The sequence below is a fragment of the Denticeps clupeoides genome, chromosome 11 (genome assembly GCF_900700375.1).
Source record: "Denticeps clupeoides chromosome 11, fDenClu1.1, whole genome shotgun sequence".
In the NCBI taxonomy this organism is placed as follows: domain Eukaryota; kingdom Metazoa; phylum Chordata; class Actinopteri; order Clupeiformes; family Denticipitidae; genus Denticeps; species Denticeps clupeoides.
In genome coordinates, this window is record NC_041717.1 from 4,137,643 (window position 1) to 4,160,936 (window position 23,294).

Genomic DNA, 23,294 nt, shown 5'->3' on the forward strand with positions numbered 1-23,294 from the left:
GCGCTGTACAGGGTTCTTTGATTAATGTGGCTGCTGTTCTGCACCGCGACGCTGAGGCATTACGACGTTACGGAGTTTTGGTGAGTATTATGTTTCGGTAAGACGGGAGGATTTTGCGGTGATATAGAACAGGTGCCCTTTTTTTTTTTTTTTTTTTTTAGATTCATCTTTGTATGGGTGACACTCCACACACACTTCAGACTCGCCAGGGACAGTAATGGCCATTCAGCTCTAGTTTGCTTCAATTGCTTCATCATTTTGTTCCCCACTGAGTCCACAATGGCCGTGTCCGGACTGGTGAAAGACGCTCTGCTTGCTCAGTGCAATAGGCCGGGGGCAGATTGGAGCTTCCTGCCTGCCGGTGAAATGGGAGAATAATCGCGAGGAGAGTAAACAGCGCCAGGCCGGCCGGGCCGCGAGGAGCCTCCAGCCTCCGCAAACACTGTGCTAATCATGGCACGGGCTGTAAATGGACGGAAAACGAGCACGTAGCTGTCAGATAATGGTGGGCTCTCGCCGCTGCTGCTCTGTCTGCCTCCCGCTCCGGTGGGACATCATCGCGTGGAGCCGCGCTCTATCCCCGCAGCCTTTAATCCGGACTCTTCAGATGCCCTCCGCTCTCTCAACAGTCAAATGGAGCAGAGGTTTCTCAGGTAGCCACTGTTCTCAAGTCCCCACGACTGACTAGTGAAGCATCGGCAGAATACGGCGACGTGGTTTTACACTGAAACATAAGTGTTAAGAATCTATGAAATGGAACAAAACTTACAGGGGACAGGGGATTTACTCCAGGACAAGACACATAGCACACAGGACAGGGCGATGGGGGCAAGACGCAACCAGGGCAGATTATACAGAGCAGCAGATGGTGAACACAGTCTGGAAGTCCACACCAAACTCCGGACCGGAATTCGGAACCGGAGTAGCCCACTGCAGAGCCTGCTGCCCACAAAAGCCATGACAATTTAAGAATGTCACTGAATAAGGCATTGGACATTAATTATTGTTTATCTACACTTCTTCTACAGTTTCAATGTTTTTTCATACTACTCAGAGCTGCTTTTCTGGTTAGGGATTACTTTAAATCGTTGTAATAATGTATAATCATTCTGTACTGTATCCTAAATGACATATTGCTTTCAAAATATGTTAGAAATGAATGCCGCAGCTTAATTTTTGTGGCATTCATCAGTAAAATTTTTCATCAGGCTGCATCACTCTCAGGCTGCTATTGGTCGATCTGGAGGTGCCAAACGGGAATCGTTGGCCAGCAGATGTCCGTTCATGGATCAGCCTGCATTCGTGACGGAATGCTGCCGATCTCCGGAAACATTTCCCCCCCCGAAAGAATTCACGTGAACAGAACCGACTCTGGTGTGAAGGTCCGGAGCGGGAACAGGGTCAGGATGTGTGGAATGGTCTTCCTCGCCCGGGCCTTCGCTGGATGGGAAGAACGTTGTGCGCTCCTTCGGCCGGTGTCTGAATGGCCGTTTACTCGTGTTAGCGGTGTTTGTTTTATGAGTCGGGGCCTGAAACGAGGCGGCCGAGCGGCGCAGGAAAGAGAGCGGCTCTGTTTAAAAAGAGTTCAGGAAGCTGGGCTGCTGGGCAGCTGGTGTTTATTTGAGAGGCTGTGTGTAGAGAGATCCCACTGATGCTTTTAGCTCTTTGAAGAGAAAGAGTTGATGATGGCTCACTGTCCAAAAGCTGTGCGTTTTGGTGAGTGGGATTGTGGGAAACGGAACGCTGGAACAACGGAACAACCCTCCACGGAAAAAGAAAGGATGGACTTCTCTATTCTCACAAATGTGTAAATGTGGTTTTGAAATAGCTTGAGGGCTTTGGCTGGAGGAGACTGGCTGGAGCTTTTTTACCATGGGTACGGGCTACTAATAGAATCCAGTGGAGCCATGGTGTCCATGATTCTTACCATGGCCTGAAAAGCTCATCCTGGCAGGTCTGTCTCAAATTTGTGCTTTTTGAACCATGTTCTCCAAGACAGTTTAAATTGAACATTTACAGCATTTATCAGACGCCCTTATCCAGAGCGTCGTACAATCAGTAGTTACAGTAGTTCATTATATTAAATTATATTATATTATTTTATATTATATTATATGAAAATACATCAAATATATAGGGAAATCTCCTATAGTACATGAGGTAGACAGATTACCAGTTTGCCACAATGTGGATGTGGCACAGATGGAAACTTTGTGGTTTTAATATATAATCATAAAAAGTGTTTAAGCTGTTAAAAAGCTACCTCAGATCGGCATGAGATATTGTCACTGCTAGGGTTACTCTCATTCCCCCCTCCCCTGGATATTGTATCTTCAGGCACTTCTCATCTTTGCTCAGTCTCCTCCAAAGTTTTCCCATTAAAACCTAAGCACTCGGGGTTAAGTGTCTTGCTCAGGGACACAATGGTAGTAAGTTGGGTTTGAACCTGGGACTTTTCTGGTTCGTATGTGAGTGTCGTAGCCACGTTATATGGTTGTATGACTGTATAATTCCAGGCCAGGTTACTGGATCCCCAGGTTGGTTTGAATGTTCAGACTTGTGTTGCGCCGTAGCAGCACTTACATGCGGTTGATTTGGCGGCCGGGCCGGGCCGGGCCGGGCCGGGCCGCCGCAGACTCCCAGCTGTGCGTGTGTATGCATCCACGACAGTTATGTCTGCGATCAGCTAAGCGTGGTTAGCGCAGGGCTTACTGTCCCAGCGTTGGGTCTGGGAGCCGGGGAGGGGGTGACCGGGTGGGGGCCCAGTGGCTCTTGTTTTCCCTGCCCTAATCACCGCAGCGTGCCATTGAGATCTGAGGGAAATCTGATCGCATGCAGAGTTTAAGATAGCAGCGTTAACCTCGCCATGTATGTTTTGCCTGCACGTGTGTGTGTGTGTGTGTGTGTGTGTGTGTGTGTGTGTGTGTGTGTGTGTGTGTTTGTGAGTACCCACCTGAATGGTGGTACAACACTCTCACTCATCAAACCACAAGTTCCACTGACAGCACATCTATCAGATACTAGTGAGACTACTGATACATTGTGTTGTCGTGGGAACCACATACACATATACTGTATGTGTGTGTCTGTGTGTGTGTGTGTGTGTGTGTGTGTGTGTGTGTGTGTGTGTGTGTGTGAATCTGCTTGATGTATTTGTTTCGTTTATATAGTTGGTTTGTGTGTCTGGCATGTATTTCCATTTTTAAGGGTACTAAAATATAGGAAAATTGTTAACTGCAGAAGATAAAAAAACCCTTAAAGTTTGAAAATATTTGCTTCAAATTCGATTTGTTTGCTGGGGTAGAGGCACGGTGCGCATTAACATGTATTCCCGGATTGTCCGGGTTTGAACTGCGGCATCGCTGCGCTGTGAACTTGGCGCTTGCTGCATTTCCTGCCCCGCGTTGTCACTCCGCACGCAGTAGGGCATCGGGAGGATCCCACATTCCAGCAGCGATGAATGGCTTTCGACGTGAAAGCGCGGTATGTAGCCCCTCGGCCAGGGACTCCTACTGTAGCGGTTAGGCGAACATTGTGTGTGTGTGTGTGTGTGTGTGTGTGTGTGTTAGAGAGACGTAGGATAAGCTAAGCGGGGGATTGAGGCTCCTGGCCTATGGACCAAAAAATAAAAAATAAATAAATATATATAAAAGTAGGATTTATTACGCTGACCTGCAGCACATCTGGAACTGCTTCACCTGTAACCCGATACTCTACTACTGACACCGGGCAGGCAGACCCTCTACCGGAAAAAAACGCCGGTGACCATGACAGCAATATAATATATAATCACTTTAGCAATGTGTTTCTCTTCGATTTCCTTTTATACACACCGGTTGCACAGATTTCCCAGAAGCCCCTTTCCTTTCATGAGCGTACAGTGAAAAGGGTTTGTGTCCCGGCGTTCTCCTCGGGTCGCGGTGTGGGACATCGCCGGACACAGATGGCAGGACGGGAGACAAACTAAAGCGAGCAGCTGGGTTTCTTTCTTCTGCCGTTTTTCACCCTGGGCTCAATGGGACCGCGGGCCTCTGTGGGCCAGGGGATGCACGGAAGGTTCCGGAGCCCCCATTCTCCGGCGCACAATCGGCCTCCTCAGCGAGAGAAATGCCATAATGTGCTCCCATCAATAAGCCGTCCGCGGCGCGGCCGCGCCCTGCCCATTCATCCATCCATTATTATTCATTCCTGCGGGCGTCACGCAGGCCCGGCTAATCTGGCGACCCATTTCTCTGCTTCGGTCCTCCGGTTACACCGGGCTGCCGCTTTAAAGTGCTCTCCTGCTCTGGCCATGATGGATGTGTTGAGGGTGACAGGTTTAATGTGGACCTGTCTCGTCCTGTCACCTGTCCCAGCTGTCTGCTCCCGTCTCCGCGAGGCCCGGAAAGGGGACGCGGGATTAGGGGAGGGCCGATGGGGGCTGGGGTTGGGTGTGGGTCAGAGGTCGCCTCCCTCACCTCGGCTCCCAGCGGGGGTCCTGAGTGACGGTGCCATCTCTCACCTGCCAGGAGAGGACAAGAGAAGCCAAACAAAAACAGCCCCATGATCCGGGAGAGGGACGGGGGAAGCGGAGGCATTCGCCGGGGCTTTTGTGTTCTGGCGACTAATGGTGCATAACTTCCTCCCACCCCCAGGGCAGCTCCCCACAGGGCAGGGGACAATGTCAAAACTAACTGGGAGCACAAATAAATCCTCGCAGTGCTTTGCTTTCAACATTTGCCCTGGTGCGGTACGGTGACCAAATCCTCCGTTTACATGCCAAATTTTAAAAGTTTACATTTACGGCATTTATCAGACGCCCTTATCCAGAGCGACTTACAATCAGTAGTTACAGGGACAGTCCCCCCCTGGAGACACTCAGGGTTAAGTGTCTTGCTCAGGGACACGATGGCAGCAAGTGGGGTTTGAACCTGGGTCTTCTGTGTTACCCGCTAGGCTACCAGCACCCTAGTTAGAATGACAAAGTGGGCAAGTTTACTGACTCTGGGCCCAAATAAGAAGTTTAAGAGTTTCATGGCGCACAGGAGACATTTCTTTCTTTGTGTGTGGTGTGTGCGAACCTGAAATCAGGTCCGTTTTTTTGATTGACAGCCGTTATAATATATAAACACACGTTGCCTTGTATCTTTAAGTAAAGCGCCAATCCAAAAGGCATTCCGGAGCGCTGGGCCGTGTTTACGAGGGAGGACCCGGAGATCGGAGCAAGTACCGGTGCGGCGCGGCGCATGTTTTCCCTCCCAGCTCGGATCGACCTGTCAGACACAGAGACGCGTCGCCGCTGGAGAAGTCCGTGTTTATATCCTCTGCGTGGTAGCTGTTTGACACAGCTCCTAATTAATGAGCACGGAGTGGCCTTTTAGCACCAGAGGCTACGCTAATTGGGTGCTGAAAGCGTCCCATATCCTGCCGTAAGTCCCGTATCAGCGGGAAAGCACCTCCTGACGTCTGCAAGGCCAAGGATCAGCGCTGAGTCTGTATCTCGGCGAAAAACAACCCCGGCCATCAATCTGCCAAAAGTAAATCATGTTGGGAGAAGGTTTAGGGGCCTAATAGTATTTGCAAGAGGAAGGTTGAAAGAAGAGGAAAAACACACTCGCCGAGGTCAATTTATGCCTTTCTGCGCGGCCGTTTTTGCCGGTTTGAAGGTCGACAGTTTATATTAGGAGAAGTGAAAAGGAGTTGAGCCTTTATCCATTATGGGGGGAGATAAATCCTAAATCTTCTGCCCAGTCTGAGGATTCAATTTCAGGAACTTGCAGGACACATTCATTTTCCGCTGACACTTTATGGCTGAAACACTTATGGCCGCTCGCAATGATAAAGCCGATGGTCTTGCGAACCTAATCTCACCGGGCAAACTTGTCAAAACTTGCTGAAGTAACAACCTACTAAAATTGAACTTGCTATTAAAATATCACGGGAGTCTCAAGATCTTCTGGTTGAATCCCGGTTGCCTGTCCTGGAAATAAGTGTTATATTGGATGATGCAGATACATGTCATGAACAAATATCATATTGGTGTGTTCATGCTGAGAGTTCGTGTTGTAGTTTTAACCTCTACAATGTGGCTTTAGCCATTACGATTTATGTAAAAATGTGCAGTGATTGAAAGATTAATGAAAGACAATGTCATTCCTTAAATTTATGTTGAAGTACCAAGTTTCTTAAATATCGATAAAGCACCGATGTGAGTGTATTATTTGTTCTTGTGTCATTTTGTCATTTATATAGTTGTCCATCTTTTACTTCTGAAGAGTATCGGTACACTTGAGTTTCAATGGTAAATGTGTGTGTGTGTGTATGTGTGTGTGTGTGTTATTGTCCAGCCCAGCCATTTGTTGTGAACAGCTAAGTCCCATTTGGCAGTCATGTGACTTTTCCAGCAGCCGTTCCTCATGTGAACCGCCGTGTGTGTCGGTGTGTGGAACAGACTGTACCGCAAGGTGCACATTCTTAATAATGAAGCGTTCCCCTGACAGATGGTCACTGCTGACCTTCTAGCAAGAACACACACACACACACACACACACACACACTGAGAACAAGCATGCTGGTTAACAGCTCACAGGTGTGGGGCGACTCTGGCCAACAGGCTGTTTTGTCAACTGCTGGGCACCAGGTCACATGACTGCACTCGTGGTCATGGGGAGGAGAGGACAGGAGGACCTGCCCTGCCCTCACCACCCTCCAGCTGGACCCGTGTCCCACCTGCAACCCCCGCCAGACTTCCTGCCTCTTGTCAAACCCTGATTCTCACGTCTCACCCAGGCAATTTCTTCTTTATTGTTATTTCAAATCGAAATAATAATTAAAAAAAATCCACTTGATTATGACTGGATGTGTCAACTTCAAATGCTTTCGGATTTGTTTCAGCCGGCAGGGCAACCACAGAGACGGATGAAGGGCTGACCTACTTTCATGTTGTGATCTTTTCTCAGCAATAATTTGCTGCTTGTCTTGACAGTAAAGATATTTTACTGACTGATTTCCCTATACACAGTAATTTCACAAAAAAGGCTTATCCAACTGATGGATAAACCAAAGGAAAATAAATGTTGAAGACCCCTCATGTTGATGGAGATCCTGGTTCAACCCAGAAACATGATATTGGTGTCACTTTCTATTTCTGCTCCACGCATGGAGAACTAGCAGGCTTTTCCTCTGTAATTGAAGCAGATATGTATTTTAATCACTGTCCTCGTAATCAATTTAGATGGAGAAGAGATGAATGAGAACTTATTGAATTACTACATTTGCCGGGATTGCGCAACTTGTGCAGTAGCCATTTATTCCGCTGATGGAGAACCGCTCTGGACCACCCTGACTGCATCTGGTTTCATGTAGTAATGAGACGTCAGTGTCTTTGAAACATGTCTCGGCATCCTGGTGACATGGTGGATCTCCTCACTCACGTCAAGGAGACCGGTGTTTGAATCGGTTCACCTTGCATTTATATGTTTCTGTTGTTCTCACACATTACAAAACCTTGATGAACCAAAGTTAGACGTGGTGTTTGTGTTCACCATCTAATAAACTGTGGATGCTCCATAGATTACGGCGATCCTGGTGTGGGCCTCTCTGGATCAGATCAGATTCCCAGCGCAGCTAAAGCTAGAGTTGTAGAAGATCAATAACTGATCACCAGGCCTGGAGAAAGAGCAGAAGTAGATGCCAGTTCTGCTGGGCCTGTATCTTTCTGGCTGATCTTGTGAAAGTGAAGTGATTGTCATTGTCATACACTGCAGCACAGCACATGGTGCACATAGTGAAATGTGTCCTCTGCATTTAACCCATCACCCTGTGTGAGCAGTGGGCAGCCATGGGGAGCAGTGTGTGGGGACGGTGCTTTGCTCAGTGGCACCTCAGTGGCACCATGGCGGATCGGGATTCGAACCGGCAACCTTCTGATTATGGGGCCGCTTCCTTAACCGCTATCTTTCTACTCATGTTATGTGGAGCTGACGCTGAATCACTTGACTGTTCTGGCTGTGATAGAAAAACCTTCCATTTTTCTTTTAGTTATTTGATTTGAAGAGGACTAATGTAAACATTAAATGTTTAGGGGACCTGGTTGGTGAACCACAAAACCACAGGCTCCAGTGTTTCTGCAGGGTATGATGTATTATCACAGTTAGTTAACCTGACATGGCGTCACAGTGATGCATGATGTTGCAAATGTAAGGCCTACCGCAGAAATGTCCGCTTGTGTCACCTGTTATATAATTAAATGTACTCATCAAATTATGTAACACAATATATACCGTTATATATATCCATACTGTCTATGGATCAATTTATATCGCGATTTGAATGTTATGCCATATCACCCAGCCCTTCTCATCGGATTCTCTGCATTAATAAATAATAATGAATGAATTTAAGTAGATGTTGTGGTAGCCTAGCATGTTAGACAGTCACCTATGAACCAGAAGACCACAAAGACAGAGGTCTTGACTGAATGACCTGCAGCTTTATCAGACACGAGGACCTGTGGAGGTGTGGACATGTAAAATGTTGTCACGTTTGGGATCCGAACAGCTGCTGGAAGAGAAAGAGCGACCGATGTTTGGGCTTGTGGCCCGTCGGAGGTGGGCTTGGCACAACTTCAAAGCTCTTTCGAACAGTGAACGACAGATTTGTCTGAAAAGGTCTCCTTATCAGAAAACACCTCCTCTGCCACTTTACACCCCGTATCTGGTGTGATGGGAGGAAACGAGTGGCCTGATGCCGTTCCTTCGCTCTGGCTGTCATCGGTCCGTCTGAAATATATGTTTTTTTGGCTCGGATGCCACCAAGGTCAGTCAACACAAAGAAAGCAGCCTTCAGCCTTGTGCAGCCCAGCACTTGTTACATGTCTCTTGCTGGTGTTGAATGTCCTGCGGAATGCTTTGGAGTTTGTCCCGGGTCAGGATGGTCTCTGCGTTCTCAGCCGGGGCGGGGGAGCCGGGCTTTTATTTTCCTCTGGAACAGCTTTGGTTCCGGAGCTGATGCTCGGTGTCTTCAGATCCTGCAGGTTGCTGTTTTGGGGTTGATGGGATGGAAGTGAGTTGGTGACTGATGGGGTCACCGGGGATCAGGAAGGTTGAAACTGGGTGCAAAAGGAGCAGATTTGTGCGCTTTATCGGAAGAGTAGAAAGGAAGCGTGCAAGAGTAAAAATCGTGTTTACGCTCGACGTGAAATTGGCATCTGGAATCACTGCATTTATTGGGAATGTGTTCGGAATAAATACATGATCCCACTGCGGAGAATGAATATTTATGACCCCCGTCATGGAGCAAGCAGGTGGCCCGTGTCAGGAGAACATAGCGGCTTTGTGTTGGGTTGCTGGTGGGCCTGAGTCGGGGTTATACACCCATACCGGTAGAGTACGTGGCTTTAATTACCGCTCGGTCTTATAAAGGTTCCAAAAGCAGGAACACGTAGCCCGTTGTTACGTGTGGGGAGGATCTGCTTGAGCCGGGATCATATTTAGTTGGCAAGTTGGCATGGTCAGAGATGCATGTTTTGGAGATAATTGGTGGACATTCAGCCATACTGCTGGCATAGTTCATTCAATATAGGACGTTGTCTTTGTTGTCCCATGTATCCCAATCCCGCTCATAGATTAAGCCTATTCCTAGATCAAAAGCGTTAGTCTAGGACTACACTTATTCCATGAATGGGCACGACTCAGTACTACCCGTACTAGGACATGGTACTTAGGGAATAACACATTTCATCTGGCACAGACATGAGACACTCTTTCAGATTTGGATGTTTCTGTAATTAATCCCATCATTTGGTTTCATATAAGATGCTCATAAAACCAGCTTCATCATCATCTTGTTTATAATTCCCTCGCTTCATGTGTGTTGCAGGCAACGTCCTGGATGCCATGCTACTGAGGAATTCTGGGAGGACGGCAGTGGACGCTGCGAAGGAGGCCGGCAGGGGGACGGTTCCTGCCCTGCCGCAGCGGTTACTCTGGTGCTACTGCCACCACCACTGCCCAGAAGACTCCACCAACAACACCTGCAGGTACCCGCTATAAAACCGCATTTATATTCCATACAAATATGGACGAGACAAGTTAGAAGGAAAACTATTAATCACGAAGTAGAACAAATAAGTGCATGTATATAAATATGTATTTTAAACCGGAATAAAAGTGCACGTGTTTGGGAAGTGGAATTAAAGCATTTTGCTCAGAGCAAATAAGATCCAGGCTGAATAACATTAGCGGTGACGTTGTCTCCACTGCAGGACGGATGGATTCTGCTTCACCATGGTGGAGGAGGAGGAGGGCGGTGTGCCCGTCCTGACGTCTGGCTGTCTGGGGCTGGTTGGCTCGGATTTCCAGTGCAGGGTGAGGACCACCAGGAACTGGTTCCAACAGAGGTGCAGGCAGACACATGGACAGAAAGGCTCACTTGTACCTCCGTCCCCGCAGGACACAGGGAACTCGCGCCAGAGGCGATCGCTGGAGTGCTGCACCGACCAGGACTACTGTAACCGAGACCTCCACCCCACCCTGCCGCCCCTGAAAACCCCAAGTGAGTCAGTTCAGTTCCACACCATGGACTACACGGCTGTGGGTCTGGATGTGTGGACGTGCGGCTCCGTGATTGGCTTGTTTTGGGTGGAATTGGGATTACTGTGGGTTTGGATATAGACCTAGACGCTAATGTCTGGATTTATTTGTCTGACATTGATTATGCTTTGATTGGAGATTTGATGGATTAAGTGGAAATTTGGTTGTGGGTTTGGAGTCAGCATTTGTTGGAACTGATTACGTTTTGATGAGGTAAGGAAATATTACCGTTTGGAAACCACAAGGGGGCGATATCTTATATCTTTATATCGGTTATCATGTCGTGAAGCCGCAGGTCAGGTGTGTGGAGGAGTCAGGGCTGTGGGGGAACAGGTGAAAACGGAGCTGGTGGCTCAGCTTGTTCTCTCCATCCCTGATAAAAAGGACAGAACCCCCCCCCCAACCTCTGGGACCGCTTGTGTTTCCAGCACCAGCACAGACTGGGAATATCTGTAGAGCTGCCACTTCCAGCTGCAAACATTTTGTCCTCCCTCTCTCTCTCTCTCTCTCTCTCTCTGTGCTTCTAAGATGGGAATATCATAACTGTCCAGCAGCAAGCTCAAATCTGATAAATGATTCATTTGAGACACACACACACACACACACACACACAGGTCACTGTGACTGGGAAGGGAAATGTTTTTCCGTTCTCATTACAGTCATTGTTAATCATGCAGTGTGTGTGTGTGTGTGTGTGTGTGTGTGAGATATGTCAGCGTGAACTGTGTAAGTGTGGAATTCTTCTTCTGACCAAGGTAAAGAGTAAATTTATTATGGAAATATAAAATATTTTGCGGTACAAACTGCTATACGGAGGTAATTAATCATTGATCACATAAGGATCTGCGTGTGTGTGTGTTCGTATGTGTGTGTCTCACATTGAGGTGACAGAAATTTGTTGGGGGTTGTGTAGGACAGTGGCGACTGTGTGTCAGTAAGACAAGAGTCCCAGTGAAAGTCTGCGTCTCGGCGTCCTGAAACACAATCGCGCTGCTGCAGGAAGCAGCCCATCGATCAGGGCTCGGGTTCCTCTCGCTGCCGCGACCTGGCCCCGGGGAGATGGGGGGGGGGGGGGGGCGGAAAGGGAAACGCCGGCACAAGTTTTGCACAACTGCATGACACCGTATCCACATGTTGCACTTTGGGAAGATGGCACCACTAAGCAGAACTTGCTACTTCTGGAAATTGAGCTGTGGTGGTCACACTGTCCTCCTCCCCGCAGATTATGTGGATGGGAACATTCACTACATGGCTCTGCTGGTCTCCGTCATGGTCTGCAGTATCATCCTGACCATCATCATCATCTTCTGCTACTTCAGGTGAGAGGACCGCTCCATCTCCTCTTCGTTCAGACCCTTCAGGTCTAGTGAGTACAAACTAGGCTTACCATCAGAAAAGTGATGAAAATATGAAATTAGGCACAGTGTCCTTTGTTCTCCTTGTTCTCCTTTGTTGTCCCTGGCTGGTGGAATAATTTGCCCGGCTCCATTCGACTAGCCGAGACTACCACCACCTTTAAGAAGCAGATGTTCAAAAAGAACCCACTTGTTCAAAACAGATGAATCTAACACTTACACATGCGTACACACTGCACAAAATAATACAAAAAATGCTTCGTCTAGCACAGTTTCCGAGCATGTTCCTTTCCTGACAAGTTCGGCCTTATCAGGGCTCTTAGTTTTTGTAAACTCAAAATCTACAGAAATCGAAGGAGAATTGCTGGTGTCTTCCCCCTGTAAATTGCTTTGGATAAAAGCGTCTGCCAAGTAAAGTAAAGTAAAGTAAAGTAAAGCATCATAGTGCAACTTATTCTGCAAAAAATGTGCCAATCGGTTAAATCTGTGGAATGTACGGGCCGTATCTTATCGTAAATTTGCATTTCGCAGCCTTGTTCTTATGGTAATGATGCAGGTTCCACTCTGATGGTGCTGGTGCGTTGATTGACAGGTACAAGCGGCAGGAGTCTCGGCCTCGCTACAGCATCGGCCTGGAGCAGGACGAGACGTTCATCCCGCCGGGAGAGTCCCTGAAGGACCTGATTGAACAGTCCCAGAGCTCTGGTAGCGGCTCGGGGCTCCCCCTGCTGGTGAGTGTGGGCGACAGCAGCGGCGCGGGCACGGCCCTTTTCTCTACGTTCTGTTCAGATCTTCCTGCTAATTAGCGCGCCTCTTCAGACAGATGGCAGAACTACTTAGCCGAGTTGGGCTTCAACACGACAATGAAGTTTTCTGAACACAACTTTCTCAGTTCCGACATGTACAAGTTATGAGTGATGATCCGAATTTATATGAATAAAAACGGCGACCCGCTCCCTCACAGGTCCAACGCACCATCGCTAAACAGATTCAAATGGTGAAGCAGATCGGGAAGGGCCGCTACGGCGAGGTGTGGATGGGCCGCTGGCGTGGGGAGAAGGTGGCCGTCAAGGTCTTCTTCACCACCGAGGAGGCCAGCTGGTTCAGAGAGACTGAGATCTACCAGACCGTGCTGATGAGACACGAGAACATCCTGGGTACGAGGACATGACACAGTATATGCATTTACATTTACATTTACAGCATTTATCAGACGCCCTTATCCAGAGCGACTTACAATCAGTATTACAGGGACAGTCTCCCTGGAGCAATTTAGGGTTAAGTGTCTTGCTCAGAGACACAATGGTAGTAAGTGGGATTCGAACCCGGGTCTTCTGGTTCATAGGCGAGTGTGTTACCCACTAGGCTACTACCACCCCTGCTTATATGCTTCTCAAAGCATTATGGGGTGTTTCAGCATGTCTGTGGAGGATATCTTATGATTTCAGGGTTGGGCAGATTATGTAATTTTTTACATTATTTAAAAGTGATTGTCATTTTGAAACACTGCAGCACAGCACACGGTGACACAATGAAATGTGTCCTCTGCTTTTAACCCTGTATCACCCTTGGTGAGCAGTGGGCAGCCATGACAGGCACCCAGGGAGAAGTGTGTGGGGACATGTGCAACATAGATAGAGATGACAGGACAACTGTTGAAGGAAAAATCTGATGCTGTTGGGATTTCATTAGTTAAGACATCTTTCTTTGAGATTTAAGGTTAGCGAGTAGTTGCCATGCCAACTTGCCAACTAAATATGATCCCAGCTCAAGCTCAGTACAGAAGGAGCAGCAGTGCTCAGTGGCACCTCAGTGGCATCTTGGCGGCTCGGGATTTGAACCGGCAACCTTCTGATTACGGGGCCGCATCCTTAACCACTGCCCCTAGTTTTCTAATGGAATGGATTATTGAGGAATAATAGATCTGTACCGTAGTAAAAGGTGAATGATTGAAGTCATGTTTAGAACCAGATCTTTGAGATATATAATTACCAGTAAACCTCTGGGTGCAGAATTTTTGGAAACACAGTTTGATGAACAGTCTCAGATGGGACCGCTGGAGGGCACTGTACTCGGTGATATGTGTGGAACGTTCTACTTCCTTCTGGTAGGGTTCATCGCCGCGGACATTAAGGGCACGGGCTCATGGACGCAGCTCTACCTGATCACAGATTATCACGAGAGCGGCTCCCTCTACGACTACCTCAAGTCCACCACGCTGGACACCAAGGCCATGCTGCGGCTGGCCTACTCCTCCGTCTCCGGCCTCTGCCACCTCCACACCGAGATCTTCGGCACGCAGGGCAAGCCGGCCATCGCCCACCGCGACCTCAAGAGCAAGAACATCCTGGTGAAGAAGAACGGGGCGTGCTGCATCGCCGACCTGGGCCTGGCCGTCAAGTTCATCAGGTCAGAGGAGCCGGTGTTACACACGTCTGATTACCGTATCTTTACAGCGGGTAGGAGACCTATAAAGTAGGGGTGCACCGATACCACTTTTTTGGAAAACGAGTACGAATATTGCATTCCAGTACTCGCCGAGTACTTAAAAAAAAAATTAATTTACAGGTTACAGCTTTAGTCACACAATTTAACAAAAAAACATGGGACTAGTTTGGAATTAAGAACATGTATTTATGTTATTATTTATTTAAGGACACGGAGGAGACGCAGATTCCCACATTTTCTACCACCGAGAGTGACACCATGCAGTGTTATTTTCACAGCACGTGGATTGTCTCTGGACATTTTCTCTCGTCTTGCAAGAGTTTGCTGCCGCGTGGGTTGTGTTGGTTTAGGGGCGTGGCTAAACTCTTGATTAACCCCTCACACGCCGCTCAAACACAGACATTTCTCAGACCGCGGTATCGGCCCCCGGTATCGGGGGACTTTTAACGAGTACGAGCACGTACCAGATACCGGCATCGTAGCGGCTGAAATGTTTTTTCTGCATCCTTCTGTCCATAACGTGTCCAAAGCCTCTCTGCACTTTCAGTCGTGCAAAGCAAATATCATTTACAGCATTTATCAGACGCCCTTATCCAGAGCGACTTACAATCAGTAGTTACAGGGACAGTCCCCCCTGGAGCAATTTTTAGGGTTAAGTGTCTTGCTCAGGGACACAATGGTAGTAAGTGGGATTCGAACCCGGGTCTTCTGGTTGATAGGCGAGTGTGTTACCCACTAGGCTACTACCACCCAAATATCAATATAGACGCGCCTGATATGTCTCGTTCCATATTTATCAGCTAGCGGTAGTTAGTTAGTGTTTTCCGATAAAAAATCGCCGCCATGTCATCTTTCTCGCACTCAGTGACACCAACGAGGTGGACATCCCTCCCAACACGCGGGTGGGCACCAAGCGCTTCATGCCTCCGGAGGTGCTGGACGAGAGCCTGAACCGCAACCACTTCCAGTCCTACATCATGGCCGACATGTACAGCTTCGGCCTGATCCTGTGGGAGGTCGCCAGGAGATGCGTGTCGGGAGGTGCGGCGCCGCCCTTCCTTTGATTGCCTTTCATTGATCCGCTGTTGTGGGACTCATTCGGCCTCGTACCTTTTCATTTGTGCAGGTATAGTGGAGGAGTACCAGCTGCCCTACCACGACCTGGTGCCGACCGACCCCTCGTACGAAGACATGAGGGAAGTGGTGTGTATTAAAAGGTTACGACCCTCATTCCCCAACCGCTGGAGCAGTGATGAGGTAAACACACGGGCAAACACACGCACTAGGAGGACCGTGCTGATGTTCTGACCGTCTTCTCTTCTCCTCCCTGACCGTCCTGCAGTGTCTGAGGCAGATGGGCAAGTTAATGACAGAGTGCTGGGCCCACAACCCCGCCTCCCGGCTCACCGCCCTGCGCGTGAAGAAGACGCTGGCGAAGATGTCGGAGTCGCAGGACATTAAACTCTGAGAGCCAGACGCGTCACTCCAGCTACCCACAATCCCCTGCTCCGCTGGCTCGGAACAGGAGCCGGGTCGGGCCCAGCTGTCTCACAGCAAGGAGAATGAGAACAGGGGCTGCTGGGAAATTTGAACACAGTCAACGATTTAGTCTCAGTAGGCAGTTCCATAAAAGGAACTTCTTCTCGTTCTCCTCCCCTCCATCCTGGATTCTGCTTTCTGTGAAAGCTTCGTTAGGTTTTGTCAGGGAAGGACCGGCGAGCTAAAGATGCGCAAGGTGCAGGGCGTCCTGTCGACAGCGACCTGGGCACCGGGACACGGCTGCTCGTCATCCTCTGACCTTTAACCCTCACCGGCTGCCAGCCCGCTCCGGGGTCTGGACAATGAGGAGACGAGCCTGACCACATGACGACCCCGCCTCTGCCGTGCTTTATGCCATGAAATTGGGCTCCGTGCACACTCGATGCGACTTTACACTGACAATCATGGCAGCATGCAGTGCATTATGGGTACCCAGATGGTTCATTGACCCTCAGTGGTCATAATCGTAGTTTGTGACCCGGGAAAAAAACTTGCTGTCACAGCAGATGCTGATGTCATTTCCACGTCACAGTCAACAGAGCAAAAAATTACACAGAAAAATACACAGTCACACACATACCTACACAGTACATGATAGGCACTATTTTGGAACGGGCGCTAATCACAGCTCTATGCTCCAAGAGTCAGCTTGTTTACTAGTGTAATCATCCAGAACGAGGAAGTAGCATGTCTGATAGTGTCAGTCATTTGGCTCCTCCCATTTTAAACCTCTGGGTGACAAATAATTAGAAACCAACAAAAAAGGAAGTCAGTTTCTCTTCTTCAAGGTACAGAAAAGGTACCAAGCTGAGGACACCTGACCTCACATTGGCTGCTCTCGTCAGGGGTCGCCACAGTGGATCATCTGGTCTGGTAGTCCGATTTGGCAAACGTGTTACGACGGATGCCCTTCCTGACACAACTCTCCCCATTTACCCGGGCCCACTGTGTACTAGGGGTGTTGAAAATAATATCATAATCGATGCATCGCGATGCAGACGTGGACGAATCTGCATTGATTTGATCATATTATCATAATCGTAAGGACGTTGGTGGCAGTATAAAACTTCTAGTTAAAAAGTAGTTTGGCCTCGTCCACACGGATGATCTGAACGCCAGACGCATTTCTGCTGTGCCCTGTAGCTACGCTCGACTGACATTACACCGGTGTTAAATGCTGGTAAACGTACATTGGGATTTCGGCAGAACTCGACTCTTTAGAGAACGTGGCATTCAGCGTTTATTAGATGCCATTCAACGTACAGCCGACCGAACGCTGGTGCTGAACGCCCGCGTGGACGTTAACTCTCATCTCACTGACGTTTTTGAAAACATAATGTGAAGAAACGTAGCAGAATCGATGGGCTGCATCGTGATGCATTGATAATCAAATCGAAGCGTGAAAGCAGCGAAGGTTCACACCTCAAGTGCGTACGAATGGAATTACGTGTTTCAGACGCAATACATGTTCTACTCAGGGAGCTTTAGTCCAGGTACATGACAGTGGTTTTATTATGTAGAATAATATATACAACACAGTCCAGTCACTCTCATTAGTTCAGTTCACGCGGAGCCCCGAATAGTGTTCACGCTTATTTCCTGCTGGTAAGCAGAATTTCGTTCATTAGTGGTCCAGAGGCTCCGGGCTTCAACACCACGGCTGCTCCCCCTCTGCAGCGTCTCCAGCATCGTCCTCAGTCGGATGCACAGAGAAAAGCGCGATCGCAGTGGGGTTCATTGGCGGCGATCTGTGTCGCGTACAGAACCTCATGAAGGAGACCTCACTCGTCTGCAGTTATGGGTTATGACAGAGAGACTGCGGCGGCGCTACTGTACGGCTCGTCGCCCCGCTGGCCCCTTTATATCCCCCGATTTCTGTCTTGTTTTGTTGAGGTTTTTTTTTTTTTTTTGGTTGTGTACGGAATGAAATCCTTCCTGCCTTCCCCACAGCAGTTTGCTTTATTTAACCTGTATTGTACATAGGTGTAAAAAAAAATGAAGAAAGAGTGGAATATGTAATAAATACATGGAAACACCTAGGCTTAACATTCCCCTAATAAAATCCTTTCAGTCCCCTAGTCCCTGACTTTTTTCATTTTTGGAATATTTTAGCAGAAATGATCCACACTAATAAAAGGCAGACAGGCATGGTTATTTAGACTTGCTTATAAATATAATTTATTAATTGCTTTTAAAAAAATCTTTCTTACACTTTGTACATAAACTCGACAAGGGATGCAAGCATTTTTTTTAAGTCATGTAATGAAGCGTGCCAAATTAGAGTGGACATCCTCACTGTACAAATTCGAGTAGAAATCCAATTAACAAAAATCAAATGCACTTACGAGCACGGTCTATTCATAGTCATAAAAGAAGCTGAATTTGCATAGTAGACACAGCTTTTACATTTAAAAATGGAGAAATAAAAAACAGGAAAAATACAAAATAATCTCTAAAATGACATTAATATACTTTTAAAAATGAATTTTTGAGAGCTGACACCTGTATATCCAAAACATAGACAATGTTTCCAACTTTTTTTGATGAGCCTGAGGTAAAGATACTCCATTGATAATGAAAATGTATTTGCCAAACATATCAAAGATTAACCAAAGGAGACTTTAACATTTGATCAGAAATATTTCTGTTAAATTAAATTGGAAATTAAAATAAATATGAATAAATATTTCATTAAATCCTAAACTGTTTTCAGAAAGGAGACTGGGAATGTCTAATTTTGATGATTTATATGGTCAAATGCCAGAGTATCTCAAAAAATCCCCAAAAAATGATTTATGCCGTCAAGATCCGAAAAGCAAACAACTGACCACTTATTCTTCTTTTTCCAGAAAGCCACTCAAAGCAGACACAGACAACAATGCTGTCCATATTAATCTCCAATAAGCGGCAAGTGCTCTGATGCACCACTGTTACATAACAGGAAAAAAAAAATTAAAACGTCCCCAGAACACATCAATAATCCATACAAATTCAAATACTCATATGAAACAACTGTAAAAGGCCACTTCAATGTACTTGGTATACATATATATTTACATATTTAAAATGAAACATTTATACTGTATATGCAAGTTTCCATTTTCACCACTGGGTGGCACCAATGATTAAAGAAAAAACAAAACAAAGAAAATGTTATGGATAAGGGATTCCTAAAACGTGAAACGAAATGTAATATTGTGGAAAGTAAATGGAACCGTAAACTATACTCATCTAAAAAAGGGTAAAAGATGGGGTGGGGGTGGGGTAACAGCAGTACAGGTATAGGTGCATATATAGGACATGGGAGGACGGTGAAGATGATACAGTATTTGGTTCTTCACAACGCACCTGTACTGTCACGGGTTCCTAGAAGTCGCCCTTGACCTGCAGTCTCTCTACACCCTGCAGCTCTCTCTGGGGTAGGATATAATCCACAACATATGGACAGCAGAATAAATCGTTTCCATGGAAACTGTATTAAACAAACTGTACCCAATGATGTACAGTAAAGGCTATAGAAAGACCTTCAGAACATTTTTTTCCATCTTGTCCACCTGGTTGTTTGTTGGTAGAAGATCAATAATGGGACACATGATCGGTTTGCTAAACTGTTTTTTTTCCTCTCTCTTCTCATCTGTGCGGACATCAGAATGTTTCTTTTTTCCCCTCTATGTGGTCATCACGCTACACAACTCGCTCTAGCTTTCTCAACACTCAAGGTCATCATTAGTGTTCCGTCACCATGGGGACAATGTTCTCATGGCGACCCATTTCTTCCAAGACAGCGGCCAGCTGGTTGAGATTCCCGTCTGGGAAGTGCTGCGCCTCCCACAGATCCAGGATCACTCCAGTCGGACTCGACTTGGTGGCAAAGTAGTTCAGGTACCTGAAGGAAAAACGAGGTGTGAAATGGAGCTCCTCTGGGAAAAGATGCCCTGATTAACTGCAACTGGGGTTCCAGTTGAAGACCTGTTTCAGATAGTGTCTCACCATCATCTAAACACCAAATGAGTGAGCACCTTTTGGAAGATTTGTTATTCCATCCAACTCGAAGGTTGTCATTCAGGCCCTTGCACTATTTCCTATCATCACCCAACACTGGTTATTAGAGATTTACGATCAGGTTGATGTAAAGATGGATCAGGGTTGAGAATGTGAGGAAATTTACAATTGTACCTTCAATTCTTAATCAGAACACCTCACACAGATGTAGTCCCTGATGAGGTTCCTCATTAGGACCAGCCCTGGTTTAAATGTAAGGGTGGTGTACATGTAGGGCTTTTTTCTCGGCTTTGCTTCTATTTTGCCCTCCTCAGATATGCATGCATGTCCTGGGAGACTAGGCTGAAGAAGTCAGTCCTCCTTTCATTTCGCCTCCGTTCTTCCTCCCCCCCTCTCTGCTGGCCCTGATAAGACCCCTCCTGCTGCGATGGGAGCTCAGTAGCCGCACACACAGTCTGATTTTCTTCACACACCGAGAGCAGGTGGGTGAAGACCTGCCTCTTTCCCATCGTCTCTCTTTCTTCAGCTCGAAATGGCAGATCATTTCTGCTCACAGTTTCATTATTTATTTAACCTGTATATGATTCCGGTTTGAGTTGAGCTCACTCACTCATTTGAACAAATCAAGACTGTGATTTCTTGGTCAACTGGAGATGGGTTCCACCCGGCAAGTGTACGACAATTAGGCATTAGGTACATTAGAACCTTCTGGAACACCACACTACAACATCATTTTTTTGGTATTTTATTGCAATGTTACTCTTTTTTATTCCATATTTCGTTGTATTTTGTATTTTCCGCCTCTGTATAGTACAATTCTACGAAGTTTCATTAGTTTATGGTCAGGGGTTTACGGGTTAAGGGTCCAACACACATTAACATGAATTCTTCTTGTTCTTTGCCTGCTTGAGTGTGTGTGCGGAACCTCACCTGTCCAGGCTGAGTTTGTGGGCAAGCATCCTCCAGTCATTGCCTCGGGTCTGTGGGGCATCCAGGCTGCCGCACAGTTTCTGTCGGATGGAGAGGGGGATGCGGAAAGCGTTGGGGCCCACCAGCGTTGTGATGTTACTGGCTGGATCCATCAGTGACGTGTCTATGCTCTGAGTGTCCTGAGAAAAACAAGCACACACACACACACACACACTCAATCAGTAACAAAACACACCAGCACATCATAGTGGAAAAAACATCGTCCGCCGACACCCTTGATTGGAATCTACGCCAGTCGGACTGCTGTTGTTGCCATGGTAAGGGTCACGGCTGTCCCTGGCGATTTTGGTTTGGTGCCACTGATCTTCCCCTCGGCTCTGCAAACCAATCCTACAGCACCGCTGAGCAAATTTACCAAAGCAAACTCCTCATCCATCTCCTACCAAGAGGCAAACGCCTCCCTCACCCCACCCTCATCTCCTCCAACAAGATTATGAATGCCCCTCTTAATAAAGAAAGACGATAAAGGAAGAGTGCATTATGGTCCGCAGAGTTCCCACCAAGTAGAAGTGCTTGAGACACAGACAGGAAACAGATGTTGATTTTTATATAAGCTACATTATTAATGATTGATTAACATGACTGACAGCCGCTTTCACAAGAACACAAATGGCAGCGTTAATAACTCAATTCTGTAATAAAGTCAAATCTGCATGACAGCATGTCTGAGATGGCAAAGGTCAAGATATCTGACCGATTCAGGATTGAGATCACAATAACAGTACAACCAAACATCATCAGGCAGCAACATCTATGTGATCTATGAAGACTTTTAATCAATTATTTGATGAAGAACTTGAATTCTGTCAAGGCCTCCGGCATTCCGGACCATTGACACCACTTGACACCCTGTGTGTGCACCTGATAGGTTTATCTAAATGTATCTTGTATCTAGTCTTTCCCGGGTCATGTGTCACTGTATCCTGTCCTGTATTGTGAGTTGTTAGAAGTAAAATTCCCTCTCCTGTGAGTAGTCGTGCGCACGTGTCCGTTGTTTTCGCCTGTCCTGTCTCGTCGCCCGGACAAATTCGTGAATCCAAATTCACAAAAGAAACACCAATGGCACAATTGACATATGGTTATCTTTTTCAGAGAAAACCCTAATTCTTTTCATCTTTAAAGAACTACTTTTCAATGTGCTCATGCACAATAGTCACATGGCAGGATGTGCAACATCAAGCAATGCAAATGAAATCATGCAGGAAACTACATTACTTTTCCTATTTGATTTAAATGGAAATATCATAATTTTCTTGTTTTGCATAAACAAACAGTCTGTCTGATATAATTTATAACCACCAATCACAGTCTCTCTTGCTCAGAGCATCAACTAGCCGTCAACCACTGCATGAAACAAAAAAACATTTTTGACAAAGTCAGTTGTACGGAATTATGTCGGCTAAAGAAAGCCACCTTTGCCACTGTTATGTTTAATGAGAATTATGTTTAATGAGCACGCACTATATATTCGATAAAAACACTGAAGTAGGGCGGGGCTACACAGAGATCGAATAATAGTGGCAAAACTTATAGGTGTGATGATGTTTGTCCATTTCTAAATTGACGGCTCGGACTTGTGTCGATGTACAAAGTCCTTTATTTCCTCACAAAATGCACCCGGCTTCATTTCCTGGACTTAATTAGCCCCTGTAGGCTGCATCATGAGACTCTTAGTGCTTCAAATCAATAGCAGCAGACTTCTCTCACAGTGGCCAAGGACAATATGGATCAAAGCAGCAAAAAAAAAAAAAAAAAAAAAGTCAATAATTCCACCCTGCCACATTAAAGCTATCGTCCCCAAACCCCCTTCCGCCCACAAATGAACGGCATTAAGTGAATTTGGAGGACGATCTTGACTGTGCCTGGACTGTGTGTAAAAGGCTGCAGCAGGTGTCATGGGTGCAGAAGACCTGCCTCGGACAGGGTGGCGTTGAGCTGGAAGATCTGGCCCTCGCCCTCCACCTGCCGCACGCACAGCTTGCAGGAGAGCTGGGTGGTGCTGTGGCTGAAGCGCTCCAGGCTGAAGGTGCAGTGCAGTGTGCGCTGGCAGCCGCTCCACACCTGGTAGAACGGGATCTCCTGCAGAGACGGGACGTTCAGCATTAACACGAGAGTCATGCAATGGTCATTTATGGCATTTATCAGACAGCCTTTCTGAGATGTTACAGGGACAGTCCCCCACCTATAAGTACCCCCAAAAAAGCCTGAAAAACGCCTGGTCCAGGCGTCCGTGTGAACGAGGCCTTACCTCATCTCTAAAGTGAAGTGATTGTCACATGTGATACACAGCAGCACAGCACACAGTGCACACAGTGAAATTTGTCCTCTGCATTAACCCATCACCCTGAATGAGCAGTGGGCAGCCATGACAGGCACCCCGGGGAGCAGT

The 23,294-nt window shown here is 47.0% G+C and overlaps 1 protein-coding gene and 1 pseudogene across 4 annotated transcripts in view; one reads left to right on the forward strand and one right to left on the reverse strand.

Annotated features, from left to right (window-relative positions):
• LOC114799305 (bone morphogenetic protein receptor type-1B) overlaps positions 1 to 17,778 on the forward strand; it is a 57,181-nt gene extending 39,403 nt beyond the window's left edge. For all 4 annotated transcript variants that reach the window (XM_028995824.1, XM_028995823.1, XM_028995826.1 and 1 more), the window contains 10 exons: positions 9,859 to 10,018; positions 10,244 to 10,346; positions 10,431 to 10,533; positions 11,794 to 11,890; positions 12,519 to 12,657; positions 12,891 to 13,083; positions 14,038 to 14,335; positions 15,240 to 15,415; positions 15,501 to 15,631; positions 15,717 to 17,778. In XM_028995824.1, the coding sequence (XP_028851657.1) occupies positions 9,859 to 10,018; positions 10,244 to 10,346; positions 10,431 to 10,533; positions 11,794 to 11,890; positions 12,519 to 12,657; positions 12,891 to 13,083; positions 14,038 to 14,335; positions 15,240 to 15,415; positions 15,501 to 15,631; positions 15,717 to 15,842 (1,526 nt within the window). In that variant the 3' untranslated portion in view covers positions 15,843 to 17,778. The remainder of the gene's footprint in view (positions 1 to 9,858; positions 10,019 to 10,243; positions 10,347 to 10,430; positions 10,534 to 11,793; positions 11,891 to 12,518; positions 12,658 to 12,890; positions 13,084 to 14,037; positions 14,336 to 15,239; positions 15,416 to 15,500; positions 15,632 to 15,716) is intronic.
• Positions 17,779 to 18,416: 638 nt separating this feature from the next.
• The window catches only part of LOC114799622 (netrin receptor UNC5C-like), a 67,441-nt pseudogene continuing 62,563 nt past the window's right edge, over positions 18,417 to 23,294 (reverse strand).